Source organism: Idiotropiscis lumnitzeri, chromosome 7 (assembly GCF_059441095.1).
Source record: "Idiotropiscis lumnitzeri isolate Australia: NSW breed Sydney's pygmy pipehorse chromosome 7, RoL_Ilum_1.0, whole genome shotgun sequence".
NCBI lineage: Eukaryota > Metazoa > Chordata > Actinopteri > Syngnathiformes > Syngnathidae > Idiotropiscis > Idiotropiscis lumnitzeri.
Window position 1 is genome coordinate 2,625,562 of NC_142397.1, and position 18,948 is coordinate 2,644,509.

Genomic DNA, 18,948 nt, shown 5'->3' on the forward strand with positions numbered 1-18,948 from the left:
GTGTCATGTTCGTGCCCATCGTTTTTAAAATCAAGCCTAATTTAATTGCCGACAGCCTGCTCGTGGAAGCCATTGCGAGATTTAATCACATCCGGGGATGAGGATGCTCGCTGATGGACCAAATGTTGCTCTGCTCACACCACTCACGACGGCGAGGAGCGGTCGGAAGACGTGAGACGCATGACAAGCATTTCAAACGGGAGCTTAAGGATCGGACTGAAGGAGGCTCTTTGCGTTAATGTTGTCGTGAAGTTTCCAAGAGGAGATCACGAGAGTAAAATCAGAGTTTGTAGACAAAAACTGAAATGATTGACATCACCACTAACAACCCAGGCTAAACTTAGCTCCTTCCTTACATGCAAACATTTTAGAGTCGACTTCCAGATCCCTCACTGAGTGTTTCCAGAACCACTTGAAGTGAAGCATTCTTTTATCACTGCTGCTTTTTCATGAATCCAAAAAAGTCTCATTGTCCAATTTTCGGATTGACTGATTTGAATTTCTCATTTTGAATATCGCATCCACTTTTCAGCCATATCATCCATCCCAGTCCAATCCCAAAAATCATGACATGAATGCGTCCCCACGTCGTGTCCTCGCCAGGTATTCTTCACATGGGCAACGGGGAGAACATCTTCATCTCGCAGCAGCCGCCCGTCATCGGCAGCGTGATGGGCAACGGGCGGCGCCGCAGCATCTCCTGCCCGAGCTGCAACGGCATGGCCGACGGAAACAAGCTGCTGGCCCCCGTGGCTCTGGCGTGCGGCTCTGACGGGAGCCTCTACGTGGGCGACTTCAACTACGTGCGGCGGATCTACGCCACGGGCAACGTCACCAGTGTCCTGGAACTCAGGTAACGGAATGCCCGTCATGATTTGGATAGGCCAGCATCGATTAAACGTCATTGAGTCACAATGAAACGTAATAAAACGCTGAATATGGTTCTTGGAATTAGCGAGAGCTTGTTTCTCGAGCAGGTCCCCACTTCGCCCCATTTATGAGTATACCTCTCTGAAGTCTTTTCTTCCTCCGTCTCATCATGCGAGCTTGTCGGTTTACGTTTTTAACTAGCCGACCATGAGTGCTTTGACGTTTGTGCAGCGGCAATGACGGATGCACCCGATTTTCAGAATCAAACTTCTTCCGGACTCAATCCCGTTCTCTCTTGGCGACTCCTGTCATAAAACACGGCGGTCGATCGAGACGGACGGAATTGCCCTCGAGGCGCAAGATGGACGGCCGTCTCGGCTCGTGCACCTGCGTCCGTTTGAACCCGATCGTCTCCTCTTCTAGGAACCAATCAATGACTTTGTTAATGTCTTCCCAGATGGGCTTGGGGAGATGTGTTGTTCCGTTTGATTAATTCTACCAAATAACAACAGTTTTTTTTTTTAAAGACTTTCTTTCCTAACAACTAACATTTATTGTCTGTCTTCTGCCCTCTGTCTGCTGCTCTTGGTAGAAATAAAGACTTCCGGCACAGGTAAGGCTAAGAGGACGTAAAAAGATGATTCCCTTCTCTTGGTACCCTTTCCTCCTTGTGAACGTTTGAACCCAATTCGGGCCGTGGCTTCAAAGTGGAGAAATTATCCACAGAGTGGAGATACTGTCTGTCTGGTTTACTGTCATCTTCCTCCAGCTGATACCATTCCATTTTTAACCGGGTTTCATCTCGCACACGCCTCTGCTTTGCATCTGTGTCTCCTGCTTTTGTGGCTTATTAGTGCTTCCTCAAATATTGGATGTGACAACGCAATGGAGTATAATAGCGACCGAGCGCTGCTGCGAAAAGAAAAAGACCAAAAATATTTGATGCCAACCCTGTTTTTTTTTTCCAAAGTAACTGCTTGCAATAATAGCGCTGCCCCCTCACGAGTGACTATCCAATCACAAGCCACGTTCATCACATTCAACATAAAGCTGGCAAGAAGGCCTTCTTATCATCGACTCGTGATCTGATTGGCTATCGCAACTGTCTATCAACGGTAAAAGCCCCTTTGAGACTCATAAGCGACACCCGCATGATTGTATCTGAAGGCCTCAGAAAGAATAGCTAGTGCTACTGGTATCGTGAAATCTGCCTGGCAACCGGAGCTAGCGGAATTCTGATTGGATAAAAACTCTCACCTCAAAATTCAACACTAGGATATCATATGACGTCAATGTGAAGAATATGATCACGATTTCTTGATTATGTGGGGCCAGCAGAGCAGGCCTTGCCCGCCCGCCACTGCGATAATTATACATTGTCAGAAGCTCACAGGGCAAGCTAGAAACGACCACCCAATTCATTCCGCTTTAAGGTACGAGCGCCTCGTCGTCTGCCAGGTGGCGGCGAGGGCAGAGCCGTCGGCAGATGCGGCACATCTCAGTCGAAAGGGCTCCTGATTGATTTCCCATCGCCGGGTCACGACTTCAGCCGGCCGACATGTGGTCAAACAGAGAATGAAAAGCCCGGTCGTGACGGTCACTGGCCCCCATTTAGAAAAAAAGAATTGCGTCGCACAATAGCAAGCACCCACGGGCTCGCAATTGACTTTTCTGTCTGTCTCGGCGAGTGTCCTTTCTCAAATATCTTTTTTTTTTTTTTTTTTCAAGGAAAATAATGACCCAAAGGTTGCAAACGCCTTTCCAGGTATTCGCGCAATGTGACTCACGCTTTCGCGATGCCTTTTAAAATCCTGCGAGTTTATGGGGTCAATTTATTGTAATGAAGGCAACAAGCTCATGATGCCTGTATCATGAAATCTGCCCGGCAACACGAGCTATCGGAATTCTGATTGGATAAAAACTCTCACCTAAAAATACAACACTAGGATTTAATATGACATCAATGAGAAGAATATGATCATGATTTCTTGATTATGTTAGGCCAGCAGAGAAGGCCTTGACCGCCCACCACTGATTATTTGAGGATTGACGCGTCGATTTTGCCAACAGTTCCTATTTTCAGTGAGGTATTTACCACACGCTTGTTGTAAAAGCTGAAACATCGGCGAGTCATCAACTTCAAGCTCTAACTGCCATCACGATGTTGTGCAGTTGATGCAGCCACGATTCGATTCGATTCGATGTACACAGATCCACTCCACCGATTGTCCATGTCTAATTCCGACGACTTGGTGACGAAGTGCTCCCTCTACCAATGAAAATACAAGCCATGCTTTTATCATCTTTCTGGCCTCTTGATTGATTGATTTTTTTTTTCTTTCTTGCTCTCGGTCTGAAGTAGCCACTCGCGTGATCACAACCCCCTATCGCCGCCGTCCTACGTCGCCATGGCAACGAGAATTCTGCAGTAGGTCCCGATGGTGACCTTGGCACGGCCACGCGATGCTCTTCGTACTTCACACGTGACGCATTTGAATGCTTTGAGGACGCCGTCGGACTCCGACCAACCCAAACTGCTCCGTGTGCTTGCCTGCACCAGACTAAAATAGCCAAATCACGTCCCTTTGTTCTTGCGGAGCACATTTGCATGATAAAAAGGAGATTTATTCAGGAGGAAAAAAAACAGCCTGCGTCGGTAGAAAATGGGCGAGATCCCGCCGTGGGCGTGCGAGCCGCGCATGCCGATACGGGACTGAGTGGAGGTGGCCGATCTCACCCGGCGTTCATGTTCATTGACCCCCCGCTAAGGATGTCCCACCGCGCCCTCCCTCCGCTTCTGCGCCAGCATGCGGCAAAATCCAATTATCTCCGACAAACTCGATGTTGTCGGTGAATATGGATGGCCAGCGCGCGGCCGCATGAGCTCAAGGTCGCCGAATAACGCTTCCTGCTTTTCAAAGCGCCTGCTCTACATACGCCCCTGGAGCTGATAAGCTATCAGCTGATTGCACCCGCCAACGAGAATCCACTTATTGAGGCTGGATACCGACCTACTCTACCGCGGCGGGTTTTATTTTTGTTGTTGTTGTTTTTTTTCTTCTTCTTCACCAGCTAGCTGATTTTCAACGTGGTCGGTGGCCTCGACGTCAGCAAAATGAAATCAGTTGACAATGGCAACAAAGCCTTGCCTTGTTGTGGCATTCGAAGAAAGCGATGGGTGAAGGAAAAAAAAAAAAAAAGCAAGAACCCTCAAGGTTAAAGAGTGGAGATTGGCTCTTAATCCAGTCTGAATGACAGCCATCTGACAGGCGTCTCCGGAATGCTTATCGGACTCTGCCGAGTGGCCGATAAACTTTGGGTTATCGTTGGAGTGGACGCTAATGACTTCCTGGATCAAATGCACCCACGGTGCTGTTTTTGGAGCACGTAAGGACAAAATAGGTTGGGAAATGCCATGGAGTCGTTTTTACTCAGGCAGAAAACCGTGAACTGAAACGTTGGTTGAACTCAAAAGGTCACGCCGAGAAACTGTGATCAAATTTTAAGTTGGGCAATTTTACAAAATATTTCAACTTTTGCCAATGTGAAAATTTGCTTTCCTGCAGTATACAAAAAAAAATGAGTTGAAAGAACTAATAGTTGTGTTGTCCCCCCCAATTTCAAGATGTTCGTCAAAGCACTTTGACAAATTGTTTTGTTGCTTGTTTCGTTGCGCTGTATTTTATTTATTATTTTTCATAGTATTTGTTTTTATAATTAAATCTATACATGGAATAATATACAATAATTCAAACACATCACACAACATTAATCCTTGAAAAGAAGTGAGTTACAGATCATCAACTTTGGGGGGAACAAATATGACAAAGACTCTCCATGACAACCCAGGCTAAACTTGTGTTCGAAAAATTAAGATCGCCTCCCAGTTACGCGGTAAAAAGCACAAACATGGCGGTCAGGTGAATTCTTTGACAAATAGCTGAGGATTGGTTCGGAAATCAAATTGCCCGTGTTTGTGGATTTATTTTTGTCTGAATTACAAGAAACAAAGGACAAGGCAGTCTACGTTTGAACCGGCTTGCTTAAACGGCATTGTCATTTTAATATCAGCGAGAAAATGACGGGTCAGAGAAAGTGTCTCCGGTGAAAGCTACTCCACCTCGTGTGCCATTAGAACAATTTGCAAGCTGTGAGGAGAAAACTGTTCTCATCAACGATTGTGGATGCCGCATTTCCATCGAAGATGCCTTTTTTTTTTTTTAATCTGCTTTCATGTAATAACGTTGCCCCCCCCAATAAATCAAAATGTTTTTTTTCTGGTCGAATTTCATTGTGTTTTACATGCTTTTGTTGATTTTCTTTTCACCTTCGCCGACAGCAACAGCCCGGCTCACAAGTACTACTTGGCCAGCAGCCCGGTGAACGGCGCCGTGTACCTGTCGGACACCAGCAGCCGCAAGGTGTTCAAGGTCAAGTCGCTGAACGCGCCCAAGGATGTGGCCAAGAATCTGGAGCTGGTGGCGGGCACCGGAGACCAGTGCCTGCCCTACGACGACGCGCGCTGCGGGGACGGAGGCAAGGCCGCCGAGGCTACGCTCACCAACCCCAGAGGTGAGGTCTCGCTGCTCGACATGTGTCGCATGCTAACCGTCAACACGTGTTGGCATAAAACATGAAAGCTGAAGAATGTCAGGAAAAGCCGACTAGAACAGCCGAAGAGCTTTATTTGCGGTTACAAACACTGATTCCCATTTATCGTGTTTCCAGTTGGATGGGATTGGTCAATTCTGTTCAAGAGGGTGTGCACACTTACGCAACCACATTCTCTTGTTTTGTTTTGTTTTCCAATTGAGTTGTGCAAGTTATGATGACGGTCACATTAGTGGAAAAAGTTAAAAGATTATTTATTTCTTTTTTTTTATCTCCTTTTTTCCCAATCGAGCGTTTCAGTAGGGGTGTGTAGACTTTTTATATTCAGTCTCAATGTAATCTGTGAACAGTGATTATATTTAAAGTCAATATATACGTAGAATGTTGTAAAATACAATATGATACTTGAATATTATATACATAACTTAAAAAATAAATATGTATTCAAATTTTTGGAGTATGGCTGAATTTAGTCATTTTACACAAATTAAGGACAATATTTAGACTAAGGAACAAAAAAATCCACAAACATTAATTGAATCAATAAATACATTTTGCGAGACAAATTAATTTTTAAATAAAAGACGTTATCAGTGGTGATACTAACATTTTAAAAATAATCCTCTTTTGTATGACATCACTGTGTGCACCATTTTAAGGAAGAAATCGCCACCAGACTTCACCAAAAAAATAAATGGAAGCGAATAATTTCACCCTTTCTATCTTGAGTACGCATCCTACAAACGCATACTGTCAAATAGACTCATCATTAGAAGTATGATTTTTTTTTTCTCTCTCTCTCTCTTCACCAACTGTATGTTAGCGTCACTGGAGTAAATTATTTTCAGACTTCATTATTTGGATTATTTCCTTGCACTCCTCGGCGTCATCTTTTTTTTTTCTTTTTCCCCCCTTCTGGTTCTCTATATTTGGAAGAGGCGTTAAGTCATTTTGATCACACGTTTGTGCACCTTTTGTTCTCCGCCGGCATGACAGTGTGATTCATACGTGTTGAAATCTTGCTGGCAGAGAAGAAGTGTTCTAAAAAACACACGCACACGCAAAGGTTTTCTTTGAAAAGCACACATTTTGTCGCCAACGGTGAAATATTGTGACAGGCTCTCAGAAAATCATGCACACAAATCAAAGGTATACACTAACATGGGTGCTTATTTATGGATGTCTGTTACACGAGGAGGAAAGAGTATATGCTGATAAATTCATTAAAATAAACATAAAAAGAATGTAATAAACAATGCTATTCATTGGGAAAAATAAAGAAAAAAATTCAATTAAAAGAAATGCGAGGGGGGGATATTTTGATACTATTATTATTATTATTATCATTATTGTTATTATTAGGGCTCCACTTGGATGACAATTCCACAATTAGGCAAAATGAATTTCCAATAACCGATTATTTGTCGATTAATTAAACAAAGAAATAAAAGGATAAAAAATAAATACTTTTGGTTGCTTAACAATTATAGTAATAAAGATATAGATTATACATATTTATTTAACTTTAAGACAAAAGTAGCGTTTTTTGTTTTTTACTCTTAATTTTTCGCATGTGGGGTGAATTTTCAATTTCATAATCGTTGTTTTATGTTATAACCTGTTAATATATTAAAATATGTATAGCTGTAAAAAAAAAAAAAAAAAAAAATGGCCGATTAATTTGACCGGCCTTCTATGAAAATAATAATGCAAAAAATAAAATAATTGCACCTTTGATGGAACCCAAGGACTCAAAATGTAATTAAAGGAAAAACAAAAATATGACATCTAACTATAATTTGATTTACATGATATGTTGTATATGGAAAATCTTTTTTTTTCCACATTTTCTTTTTTAAGGCATCACGGTGGATAAGTACGGCATCATCTTCTTTGTGGACGGCACCATGATTCGCCGGGTGGACCAGAACGGCATCATCTCCACCCTCCTGGGCTTCAACGACCTCACCTCCGCTCGACCCCTCAGCTGCGACTCCGTCATGGACATCGCTCAGGTACCGCCCCGCCCCGCCCTCACCTGCCCATCCGAGCGGAATTAACCCAGGCTGCGCGTTGACCTTTCGCCGTAGGCGGCGGCTATAGAATGAGCTTGAACTTTAACCCCGCCTGCTCTCAATCCACTGAAGCACGAGCACATATGGACGACGCGTGCACTCGCTTTAAAAAACCTCGGGCAAGGACACCGACGTGGTCGCACGAGTGGAACTAGAGTGGATAGAAAACTGAAGTGATGTGGTTGCAAAAGTGTGCACACCCTCTTGTAAGTGGCAAGTGCCTCATTGCAGCTGCTTAAATTTCTCAGGGTTCACAATTGCAACCATTTCTGGATCTGTGGTTCCCGTCGCCCTTTTTTCCGCTGTGTCATCACCTCAACCGGTCTGCTAGCATTTAAAAAAAAAAAGCCAAAGAAAAAGCACAAACCTCGCTGACAGAGACTCTCAGCGAGGACTGGAACTCGGCAATCATGACAAACGGCCTGCGAGGGGCCGCCGAAAGACGCTCCGTCTCTAAAAAGCATCGATTAAAAATTCATGCGGGCGGCTTCAAACACTCGCCAAGCCCTCACTTAACATCAGCGCTTCTCTGGAGGAGGCTCGTACATTATTACCTCCGCCGCCACGGGACGAGGTTGATGTTGATGAATCAGCCTGACTTCTCTCGTAATGGCTGCAAATGCAAACGGCGTGGTGCGTTGTTTGTGCGCGTCGTATCGGATCTCGTTCGGATAAAATGAGGTGCAACAATTCATCGATTCATCAGCAACTAATCGACGATTAAATGAATTGACGGCTATTTTGGTTATGGATTACTCGCTAGTGACCTTGTTTACTTCAAATTGTCCTCCTCTCTGAATTTCAGCCTCTCTACTGGAGATATTCTCCCATTTCTTTGCCCTCCAGGAAATCAGAATGATTATCTGTTTTCAATCCAATTAATCCAAATGACTTAAATCTGCTTTTACTTTGGACAACAATGATCAATTTTTTTTTTTTTTTTTTTTATATGGATGTAACCAAACGTGTATTTGAACCATAAGCAGTTCACGTTTTTCCATTTGAATCTCATTTTGTAATAATTTTTAAATAAATGGGTTGAAATTAGCCCGGTTCATTGATTAATCGAAGGAAATAATGGACAGATGAATCGGTTATTAAAATCTGTCAGCCCAACTAAAATGAGAATACAGAAGCACCAAATTATAAAGCAGGCATCTCCATTAAAAAAAAAAAAATAGTAATTGTTTCCCATTCGAGCTAAAAAATTTTTATTTAGAATATTCTTTCTCATAACTATAAAGTTAAACAGAAATGATCAATATGCTTTGTGAATAAAAACTAACAAAGAAACCCTGAAACTTGCATTAACGTTAATAAATATAAAACCACAATAATAGGTGAAATTGTGAACCCCCCCAAAAAACGTGTACGATTGCTCTGAAGGGCAATCAGCTCTCGTATTTTGCGACACTTTTTGAACCAAGCAAACAAAAAAAGGACAAGCCGGCGAGTCGGCGAGTCTGCTCATGCATCTTTCACTCGTTCAAACTGGTCTTAGCGGCTCCATTTTGGCTTGAAAGTCCTTAAAAGGTGCTTTGCCCCCCTCCCACCTCCCGCTGGGTTTCGACGTTAAGCAGAGGCAAACGGAATGGTATTTACAGCTTCCATAGCAGCGTTGACGATAGATTTACTTTCAGACGGCGACTTGAAATGATGACATTTCACTCGTCTGCCAGCGGACGTCATGCTGCTGCCAGGAAAGAAGCGACATGATTGCTACTTGACAGTGTCCTCCAGTAAAAATAGGCAAAAAAAAAAAAAAAGAATCTTTGCCGCTGGATTTCTTTAGTAGTTGCCATGATTTATTTATTTATTTTTTGACCTGCCGGCATTTGTGGGATTTTTTTTTAATGATGAAGTTGTTGTCACTCATGTTTTTCGGAATTGTATCAAAAACAGAATACTTGAATCCAAATTCAATAACATTCGACTCTCCTTATACACACACGCACGTAAATCTTTCAAAACAAATATTACCTTAAAACTGGCAGCTAGCGTATCTCGTGAAGTCTTTCATAAATTTAAGTTCTAAATTTGGGGACTTCCTTTTGACTCGAGTCGAGTCATGTGACTTGTGTTACATCATATCGGACAGCAGCGCTGCAAAAACCCTTCCCAAAGTGGCGTAAAAAAAAAATAAAATAAACTTTTCACAGGCGTCTCGGCACTCGACCTCATGCAATATTTAACCGGCGGTGTTGACAAGAAATTGGTTTTAAGGAATTGAAAGTCTCCCCCCCCTCCCCAATGTGAATGCATTTTCCGAACGCCGCCGGGCTCGTCCATGTCGTTTGCGACCCGCGGCTACGCTTCATTATGGGGAGGGGGGGATCCTCCTCCCTTTCAGCGGGACGCGCTTATTCAATCAAAGGCGGACAAGTGCGCCACTCCAAAGGAGTGGCAAGGGAGTCAAAAGCGTGACCAATAATGGCAGCGAGTCCGAGATGACATTTTTTATGTGGTCCACTCCCCCGTTGGCCGTCAAATGATGAAATTGGCTAAAAGAGCGGGAAGCGATAAAGGTGGAATACGGTGGGCAATCTTCTACTTGAAAGCGGATAACAAGCACTCCGCTGTATCGAGTGTTGTTACACTAGATGGGATGTGTCCTGGAACAACTTAAAAAAAAAAACACCACCTCATTTATTTTTCAAGCACGTGCAACACGGTGCCGTGTGGAAACGCACGGGATGGCCACAATTGACGCCATGTTGTCGCTTTCAATTATTTTTTCTAGATCTGGTTTTATATTTTCCTGAGAGTCATTTCAATAAAATAATTTGTTTTTTGAATGATATTCACCCCAACTAGCTGTATACATATACTGTTAAAAAATATTTTTAAAAAAATTAATTTTTGTATTTGTTTTGTGAGATTTTTCTCAAGATTTTGACTTTGTTTCAATGACAATTTTTCATATATTTAGTTTGAATGTCATATTTATTTATTTATTCATCTTCCCGGGCAGAATATTTCTCCGTTTTCCTGAAAGTTAGGGGCGGAACATTTCCCGCAAATGTACTTTCGCTTTTGCATGCTAAAACATGTTAATCAGCGCCTTTGTCTCATCAGTTGCATTAAAAAAAAAAAAAAAGCTTCCCTGTTAGTACGGGTAATTATTTTTTTTTTTTAATCAGTCTTCTATTGAAGTAAGGCACTTGATGATATATGCTTAAGAATAATTAAGTGTCAGTGAGCGTGAACTCAACGCTGCTTTGTCAGTGGAACAATAAGACTTAATTGAGGAGGGCCGAAGCCTTCCGGTGCATTCCGGCTTCGTCTCCGATCGTGACTGGAGCGGCATTTACGCTTCTTTAAAAAAAAAAAAAAAACGCTTTATCGGGTCTTTATCTTTATCACTCCTCCCTCACGCTGCCCTTTTTCCAGCCGCGATTGATTACTATCATACTGTACAAAGAGCGCGTTTCCGCTTTTAACACTGCACTTTCGTCCTTATCAGATGATTACTTTCTTTTTTTGTTGTTGTTTTTTTTTTTATTCTATGAGATAAGTCACTTTTTTAACAGGTAGTTTTCACTTATTGTTCCTTTGAGGGCATGTTATCCTCTTTCAAATGCATCAAGCCTTGTTTCCGTCGACCGGGACTAGCTTACGAGGCGAGGATATCGATTAAAATTTCCAAAATTGATTCAATTCGATACACAATTTGATTTTCGATTCAATCGAAGATTTGACGCAGTTCCAATTTTGACTTTGGTATTAAAGGCGTTCTCTGAATAGTACAAGCTTGCTGTCACTCGGTGCATTCGTAAAAATAAGAATTTTTACATTAAGAATCGAAGCATTAATCATGTACGTTTTATTTAACACGACCTAATCAAAACAAGAAATACTTTTTCGATACGCTACTTTTGCGTCGTGGCGTGTGAAGTCACGTAAATTTTTGTTATGCAATATATCTTTATATGAATCTATATCAGGCTATGAAAATCGATTATAATTGATGTCTGGATTTTTATTTATTTTTTTTAAACGGAGCCATAAACAAGGTTATCACCCCCTAAACCGTAGCACAGCAGACTAAACTGAGCTGAACCGGCTAAACCGTGCGGTATTTTTTTCTCGCTCAAGATTCTGATGCTCCCGATGTTCCCGCTCTTCGTAGGTCCGTCTGGAGTGGCCAACAGACCTGGCGGTGAGCCCCCTGGACAACTCGCTGTACGTCCTGGACAACAACGTGGTGCTCCAGATCTCGGAGACTCATCAAGTGCGTATCGTGGCAGGCAGGCCCATGCACTGCCAAGTTCCCGGCATCGACCACTTCCTCATGAGCAAGGTGGCCATCCACGCCACCCTGGAGTCCGCCAACACGCTGGCCGTGTCCCACACCGGCGTGCTGTACATCGCCGAGTCCGACGAGAAGAAGATCAATCGGGTACGGCAGGTGTCCACCAACGGCGAGATTTCGCTGGTGGCGGGCGCGCCGAGCGGCTGCGACTGCAAGAACGACGCCAACTGCGATTGCTACTCCGGCGACGAGGGCTACGCCAAGGACGCTAAACTAAACGCGCCCTCCTCCTTGGCGGTGTGCCCGGACGGAGAGCTTTACATCGCCGACTTGGGCAACATCCGCATCCGCTACGTACGCAAGAACAAGCCGTACCTGAGCCCGCTCAACATGTACGAGGTGTCGTCGCCCATCAACGACGAGCTCTACTTGTTTGACGCCAACGGCAGCCACGTGTTCACCCAGAGCCTGACCACGGGCGACCATCTTTACAACCTGACCTACACGGGGGCGGGCGAGCTGAGCACCATCACGGACAAAAACAAGAACGTGGTGACTGTCAGACGGGACACCACCGGGATGCCTCTGTGGATCATGACGCCCGGCGGGCAGACCTTTTGGTTCACCATGGGCACCAACAACGCTTTGAAGAGCGTGGCGGCGCAGGGGCAGGTGCTCGCTGTCATGACGTATCACGGGAGCTCCGGGCTGCTTGCGACCAAGACCGACGAGAACGGGTGGACTACCTTCTTTGAGTGAGTAGTGTTTTATGTCGGATGTTGTGAGTGTTGGGCGACCTAGCTTCTTTTGAAAGGTTCATCTTGAAAATGGCAAGTGCATCTGCAATTAAATTCCCTCCTTCGGCCATTGTGGCTTAAGAAGCAAGAATATATTTTAGATTTCCGATCGGTTGCCAGTTACGACTTCAACTTGATTCCGCATTCACGAGTGAGTATTCAATCATAATCACCTTCGGCGTGAAGCCGGTGAGAAGGCCTTTCTCGCGATCTGATTGGCTATCGCAACTGTCTATCAACTCTGAAAGCTCATTGACTTTGACAGAACAGATGCGCGCACGATTGTATCTGAAGGCCTCTGACAAATAATGCGTGCTACTGGTATTATGAAATCTACCCGGCAACATGAGCTAGTTGAATTCTGATTGGATAAAAAAAACTCTCACCTAAAAATTCAACACTAGGATATAATATGACATCAATGAGAAGAATATGATCATGATTTCTTGATTGTTAGGCCAGCAGAGAAGGCCTCGAAGGCCTTGACCGCCCACCACTGGCATCTACCATAGACACGCCGCTAGCTCAAAAACTAGCATGGGGGAGCATATGGTTGTGGTTGGCTTTCGTGTTGCGGCCAACGCGCCGCCAGTTGAGCTGTTTATCTGAGTGCACAACCTCGCCCCGTCTTCAACACGTTTGCCGTGAACATCACTCACTGGGCAAGAAGCGGCGCAAGTACAGACGTAATCCAATTTCCGTTATCGTATAAAACAGGATTAGCGCCTGCTATAGAGCCGTCCTCGTCCGCTCTCCGGCTTGTAATGACGCAGCATATATGCTCATCGGAGTAGCCGGGGACGCGTGTGAACACGGGATTCCGTTTCCCCGCGACTTCCAGGAGGCGATCCGTTTCCCGTCGCTTAATAGCCGGCACCGAGGGGATGCGTGGCGTTCCGGAAAAGAAAAAAAAAAAAATGGAAGTGCGATGAAGCGGACATTGCTGATCAGACATCTGCTTCACCTCGCCGGAGGAATAGACGGGCCTGATGCATCATCAGGCGCTCGCTTTCATCCGAGCTGACACTCATCACCTGTCTTTGATTTGCTCGGCGCATGCAAGATGGCGTCGCTTGTGTAGATCGCAATTTACACGGGAGGATCCGATTGGTTGTGATGCATCTGCACGGTCCCGTGAGGGGCTCGGCCCACGTTTGTGCTCAAGGGCCACATTTGATTTTTAAATGGGACAGATGGGCCAGGTCATTCGTGAATGAGGGAGAGGGAAAAAAAAATAGAAAACGTATTTTTGAACTCATTCACTGCTTGAGGTTTCACGTCGTCAGGCATTTTCAGGCATTCTGACGGATTTTACGAGACCAACAAACCCCAAAAAAATGTGTTCGAACAGCGACCTTGACAGGAATTTTTATTTATTTTTTTGCTTTTGTGACATTAATAAAACAAAAAAAAAGACATAGAAAGGACTTTTGATGGCAAAATAATGCTTTGTTTACAGATGTTTAAGAAATATAGCGCGAGCGACGCTGACTCACTCCAGTGTGATTTTTTTTTTTTTTTTTAAACATGGCATTCGCCTTTTAATGCATTAACTGGGTCATCTTTTCTCACGATTCTCGCGACAAATCTCTCGATAATGCAAATATGACGTGAGCTCGCCCCAGGTTATACTTTGCTCTGGCGTGAGAGATTTTCTACGAGAGCTGTGTCAAAAAGTCACAATCGCCATTCATTATTTCACGTCTTTATCGTGAGTTTGTGTTTTTTCAGAGCGAGAGTTTGTGTGTGTGTCGTATTGAGAAAAACGACACCAGCTCTTGTCCTTCAGGCTAATGTGATCCATGAATAAATTATCTTTTAATCATGTTTCAAAGACACCACAGGCTACTTTCTGTTCAATTCAATCAGCGGCTGGTTTGTTCTTAATATAATCCATAAATTGCAATTATGTAATCTTCCCCAAAAACAATGCAATTGGTCTTCAGAACGAAAGGTTTTTTAATTGTGGGCCGAGGTCATTTCAAGCCTTGCGACGGCACCGGTGAATGTTCCATTTGTGGACGGTCCCAAGCGATCGGAGGAAAAACAAAAAACAAAGCTCGTATTATTTAGCTACCTTGTGCCAATCCACTCATCAATGATTCATCTCAGCCAATAACGACTGTTTGTTTTCCTTCCATAATTAGCTTTGAAGGTCACTCCATCTCATAAGCGCAGTGGATTTTGTCAGAATTGAAAAGCTTGACTCTAAACTTTGTATTTTTTTTCAGCCGCGCACACATGCCGTAGCCATGCGAAAAAACTAAAGAAAATGGCGCCGCAAATCAGAACGGCTCTTTTTCCCGCCTGCCTGCACGCTGACGTTCCGGTGACACCGTTAATGTTTTTCCATTAAGTCCTCAGGAGAGCCCGACTACTTCGTGTGAAGTCTCAAAGCAAAGCAACGACTAAAAGTGAATTTTCGGTGGCCACCGATGCAGCGTGTCGGCGGACTCGAGTCATAAATCAGTATTTGGAAGTCGTGGGTTTGGCATGCAGCTGAGGCGGTCACATGACTGCTGGCTGACCTGCCGTTATTGTTTCCACAGTCTTCACTCAGACGCATCCTGACATTCTCGACTCTGCGTGGCACTCGAGTTAGCGATTAGCGGCTATGCCGGGAGGACGGCGAGGCGCAATGTCTAGTCTATTATTATTGGGGACACGGGGCTCCCCCCCCCCTCCTCCCTCTCTCGTTTCTACGCGAAAGGTCACGGAGCTGGCGTGTGACACAGATGTGATGCAATATGAAGGGACTCGTGGGCATCCGAGGGGAAGGCGATAAGCCCCCAAACTACCCATCCCTGCCTTGACCACAGCAAGCGAGCCAAAAGGCAGCTGAGTCCCAAGGAGGCTGTTTGGAGCTCGGAGGACAAAATAAAAATGTTTTCCAAGGCAACAAATCGCATTCCACGTTCAAATACATTTGCAGCTACCAAAAATGAGTTTGGCATCCCTGGTTTAAGACTTTGTGACTATTAATCGACAACTAATCGATTATCAAATGAATCGAGTTAGTTCTGTTTCCGTTTCTTTTTTTGTTGCAAATGCTCATCATTTCCACTTCTCGTCCTATTAATATTATCCACATTTTATGATCCTCCATGAACGCGGACTGATTACATTTGTGTTGACTCAAAATAAATGAGTTCCTTTTAGTGTAGAAAACAATGATGCCTGTTTTCTGGCTTGTTACCGACAAGTTATTAATTTGCTTATGTACGGTTAATTTGGAATTCATCTCCTGTTTGAATGGAAAATCAGATTAATAAAATATAATTCATCAGGGTGATTATTAAAATAATTCAGATGAACCTAAAGGAATTTATTATAGATGCAACGATTAATTGATAACTCCTCAATTATTGACGTTTCATCTAATATTCTCAGAATTCGCAGGAATTCAACCGCTCGGATTTCTTTAGTCCTCCATGAAATTTATTGAATCAAAATAAAACATTTTACTTTCGAAAACAATGAGCAACGTTATGCTAGCCCTTTTCTGACATTTTAACAACTAAACTAGTAACTGAATTAATTTATTTGCATAATTTTTGTATTGGCATTTTGAAATAATTAACTGTTTTTGAATGAAGGAAAGGAAATTAAAACATTTTTGGTTTTGCATTCGATTCTTTGATTATTTGGCAGGTTATTTAAATAATCGTGTGTCGTTCACGTACCTCTTCGCAGCATGGCTTTGTCTTGAAAATACAAAAAGTGAGGAGAGGAGATCAGGGGGGGGGGGATGTCTTTAGCTACAAATGACTTTTAGCATTTAGCATCTTTGGAAGTGGAAGACTAAACTGCTCCCGTAGTGCTGCTCGGCTCGGATTACTTTTATCTCCCGGAGATGATTCCTCTCCCGCTCTTCCTGTCCATATTGGATATTTGAGATGGCAGCGCTGAGGAAATAAACCAGCGCCCGCCCGCCAGCCTCGTTTATTAGAGACTTTGCTGTGGCAGGTGGCCTCCTTTTCAATCGCTATTCAGCGCCCGCGATCGCTCCTTCCTCGTCCTCGTCCTCGTCCTCGTGTAATGTAACGCTCGCGTCGGCCGCATTCGGCAACAGCGCTGCGGTTGACAGCTTTCAAATTGTTCGCCGCTGACGTGCCGTCGGGAGCGAGATGAAACAATCTGGCCCCGTCGTGTCGCCGCGCGTCATAAACGTCGCTTTTTAGGCGGAGGTGGAGGAGGCCGGGCCGCACCTCGCCGCTGCTTAATGAGATGAGGTGATACGCCGCTCGTCTGTTAAGCCGTTAACGCCACTTTGACGGGCTCTTCATCTCTACTCTGACAGTTTGTGGCCAAGTGAATAGTGCGTTGTGATTGATAACAAATTTTTTCTTTTTCCACCGGGGCCAAAATGGCCGTCGGCCTCGTTCCCTCTAGCACAGAAAAAATGCAAGTAATTTAGCCACCCCTTCAAAGATGTTAAGATGTTTATTGCCACTCCATCAAACGAAACATACCCCCCCCCCAAAAATGTTGTATATTTAACCTAAGCACATAACTTTTTTCCTTACAAAAGATTGCTAGTTTAATGCTAACTCATTATGTGAAATGCTTTAGACAGGCTAACGAAAGGGAGCTTAGTTAGACATATATTCTTCATACTCTACGGAAAACGACAAATATTAAAGCCGCTTAGTAATGATTGTCTTCAGATTTTATGATTATATCTCTGTATAATATACTTTATGTATGTCTTATACTGCCCTCTGGTGGCCGTAGCGCACGCAGGAGAAGGATCTGCACAATGTACATTGAATTAAAAATGTTTAATATGTATTTTTTTTAATTATTTTAATAGTATATATTTGTACACAGCGTAAAACTACAGATTGCTACTTTTCGTTTTCAGAAAACCCAAGCCCAAAATTAACTGTGTGTGGGTTACTTTATTCGTCCGCCATGTCAAGAAGTATTAGCACGCCTTTCACGTGTAACATTTAAAGAAAATGGGAGGAGTACAGTCAGCTGTGTTCACGCCCACAACACAGTTAAACGCCCTTTTTGGAACATGCCACGTTCCGCCCGCCCGCTTGCACTGCAAACGAAACCGTCATCTACTTGGGCTATTGCTAATTAATAATCGCACGCTGTCTTGTTTCTGCAGGTACGATAGTTTCGGCCGTCTGACCAACGTCACTCACCCGACGGGCCGGGTGAGCAGTTACCGCGCCGACGCCGACAGCGCCGTCCGCGTCCAGGCGGAGGGCGCCACCAAGGAGGACGTGACGGTCACCACTAACTTGTCAGCCTCGGGCACATTCTACACACTCATGCAAGGTGAGTTTTGTTTAAATATTGGTCGGTTCAAGTATTCACACTGCACACTAAAGTAGAGACACTTGAATTGAGGAGAAAAAAAAAAGAGTCTGGAATTTTGAGCTATACTCATTATGGTACACAATTTTAGCCTTTTTCAGGAGTTATCATTCCTTTCTTAACTGCGAGTTTGAATTGATTTTCAACAAACAACAACTATTGATTTTAAATGAGCGGGCTGGCCAGTAATTAATTGAAGTCAAATGTTGCATTTGAGAGAGCAGGGAAGTACGCTTGGATTGGAATATTTTGTCCAACCAAGCAACAAAGCAATTTATTTATTTATTTATTTTGTGTGTGTGATTGTTTCTTCGCTTAGTAATTTTCAGGCCTGGCAATAAGTCTTTTGTTTTTTTCTTAAATAATTATCAAATGCATTTTTTTAATTATTAAGCACTTTAAATGGGTATTGTTTTTTTAATAAATGAAATACAAATATTAAAAAAAAAAATATATTGATTTTATTTTATTTTATTTTTTTTGGTTTTCATGAAATCAAACTGCATAGTAAGGCGATTGATTATTTCAAATAGAACTAACTTCTTTGTACTCAGTCACATAATGGCAAGCTAATCCTGATAGATACATACTGGTTGTAATGCCTAAATATGACGTACGCATTTTGGGCAGCAATTTACAACAAGTCGACACGTGTTGCTTCGTCACATCTTAATGAAATAAAAGTGCAGCGGGCGAGATTGGATGCCTCTATTGATTTTGTGTCACGACACCCAATGGCGGCGATGCATACAAAGACGCTGCGGGGTTTTGCTCGCGACTCCTCAATTTGTGTTGGGGGCGCGCGCACGTTCAGACTTCATCGATCGCCCGTTGATGCCGCTGAACTTTTTGGGACCAGCTGCGGTCCTCCAAAAGACAAGCCCGCCCGCCATCCATCAACGCTCGCCGTCCTTTCACGGCTGAAACTTGAGACGTCCAGCTCTGGTTTCTCTCCCCCCCTTCGTCCCGTCCGCCGCTCACATCCATGTCACGACCTTGTCTCGGACATCTG

The 18,948-nt window shown here is 43.7% G+C and overlaps 1 protein-coding gene across 11 annotated transcripts in view; it reads left to right on the top strand.

Moving 5' to 3' along the window:
* The window catches only part of tenm4 (teneurin transmembrane protein 4), a 152,224-nt gene that overhangs the window by 112,861 nt on the left and 20,415 nt on the right, over positions 1 to 18,948 (top strand). For 7 of the 11 annotated variants that reach the window (XM_088301570.1, XM_088301569.1, XM_088301572.1 and 4 more), the window contains 6 exons: positions 604 to 853; positions 1,463 to 1,483; positions 5,210 to 5,442; positions 7,342 to 7,496; positions 11,686 to 12,563; positions 17,725 to 17,897. In XM_088301570.1, coding sequence (XP_088157696.1) covers positions 604 to 853; positions 1,463 to 1,483; positions 5,210 to 5,442; positions 7,342 to 7,496; positions 11,686 to 12,563; positions 17,725 to 17,897 — 1,710 coding nt within the window. The remainder of the gene's footprint in view (positions 1 to 603; positions 854 to 1,462; positions 1,484 to 5,209; positions 5,443 to 7,341; positions 7,497 to 11,685; positions 12,564 to 17,724; positions 17,898 to 18,948) is intronic. The other 4 variants (XM_088301571.1, XM_088301573.1, XM_088301576.1 and 1 more) reach the window with 1 other exon arrangement.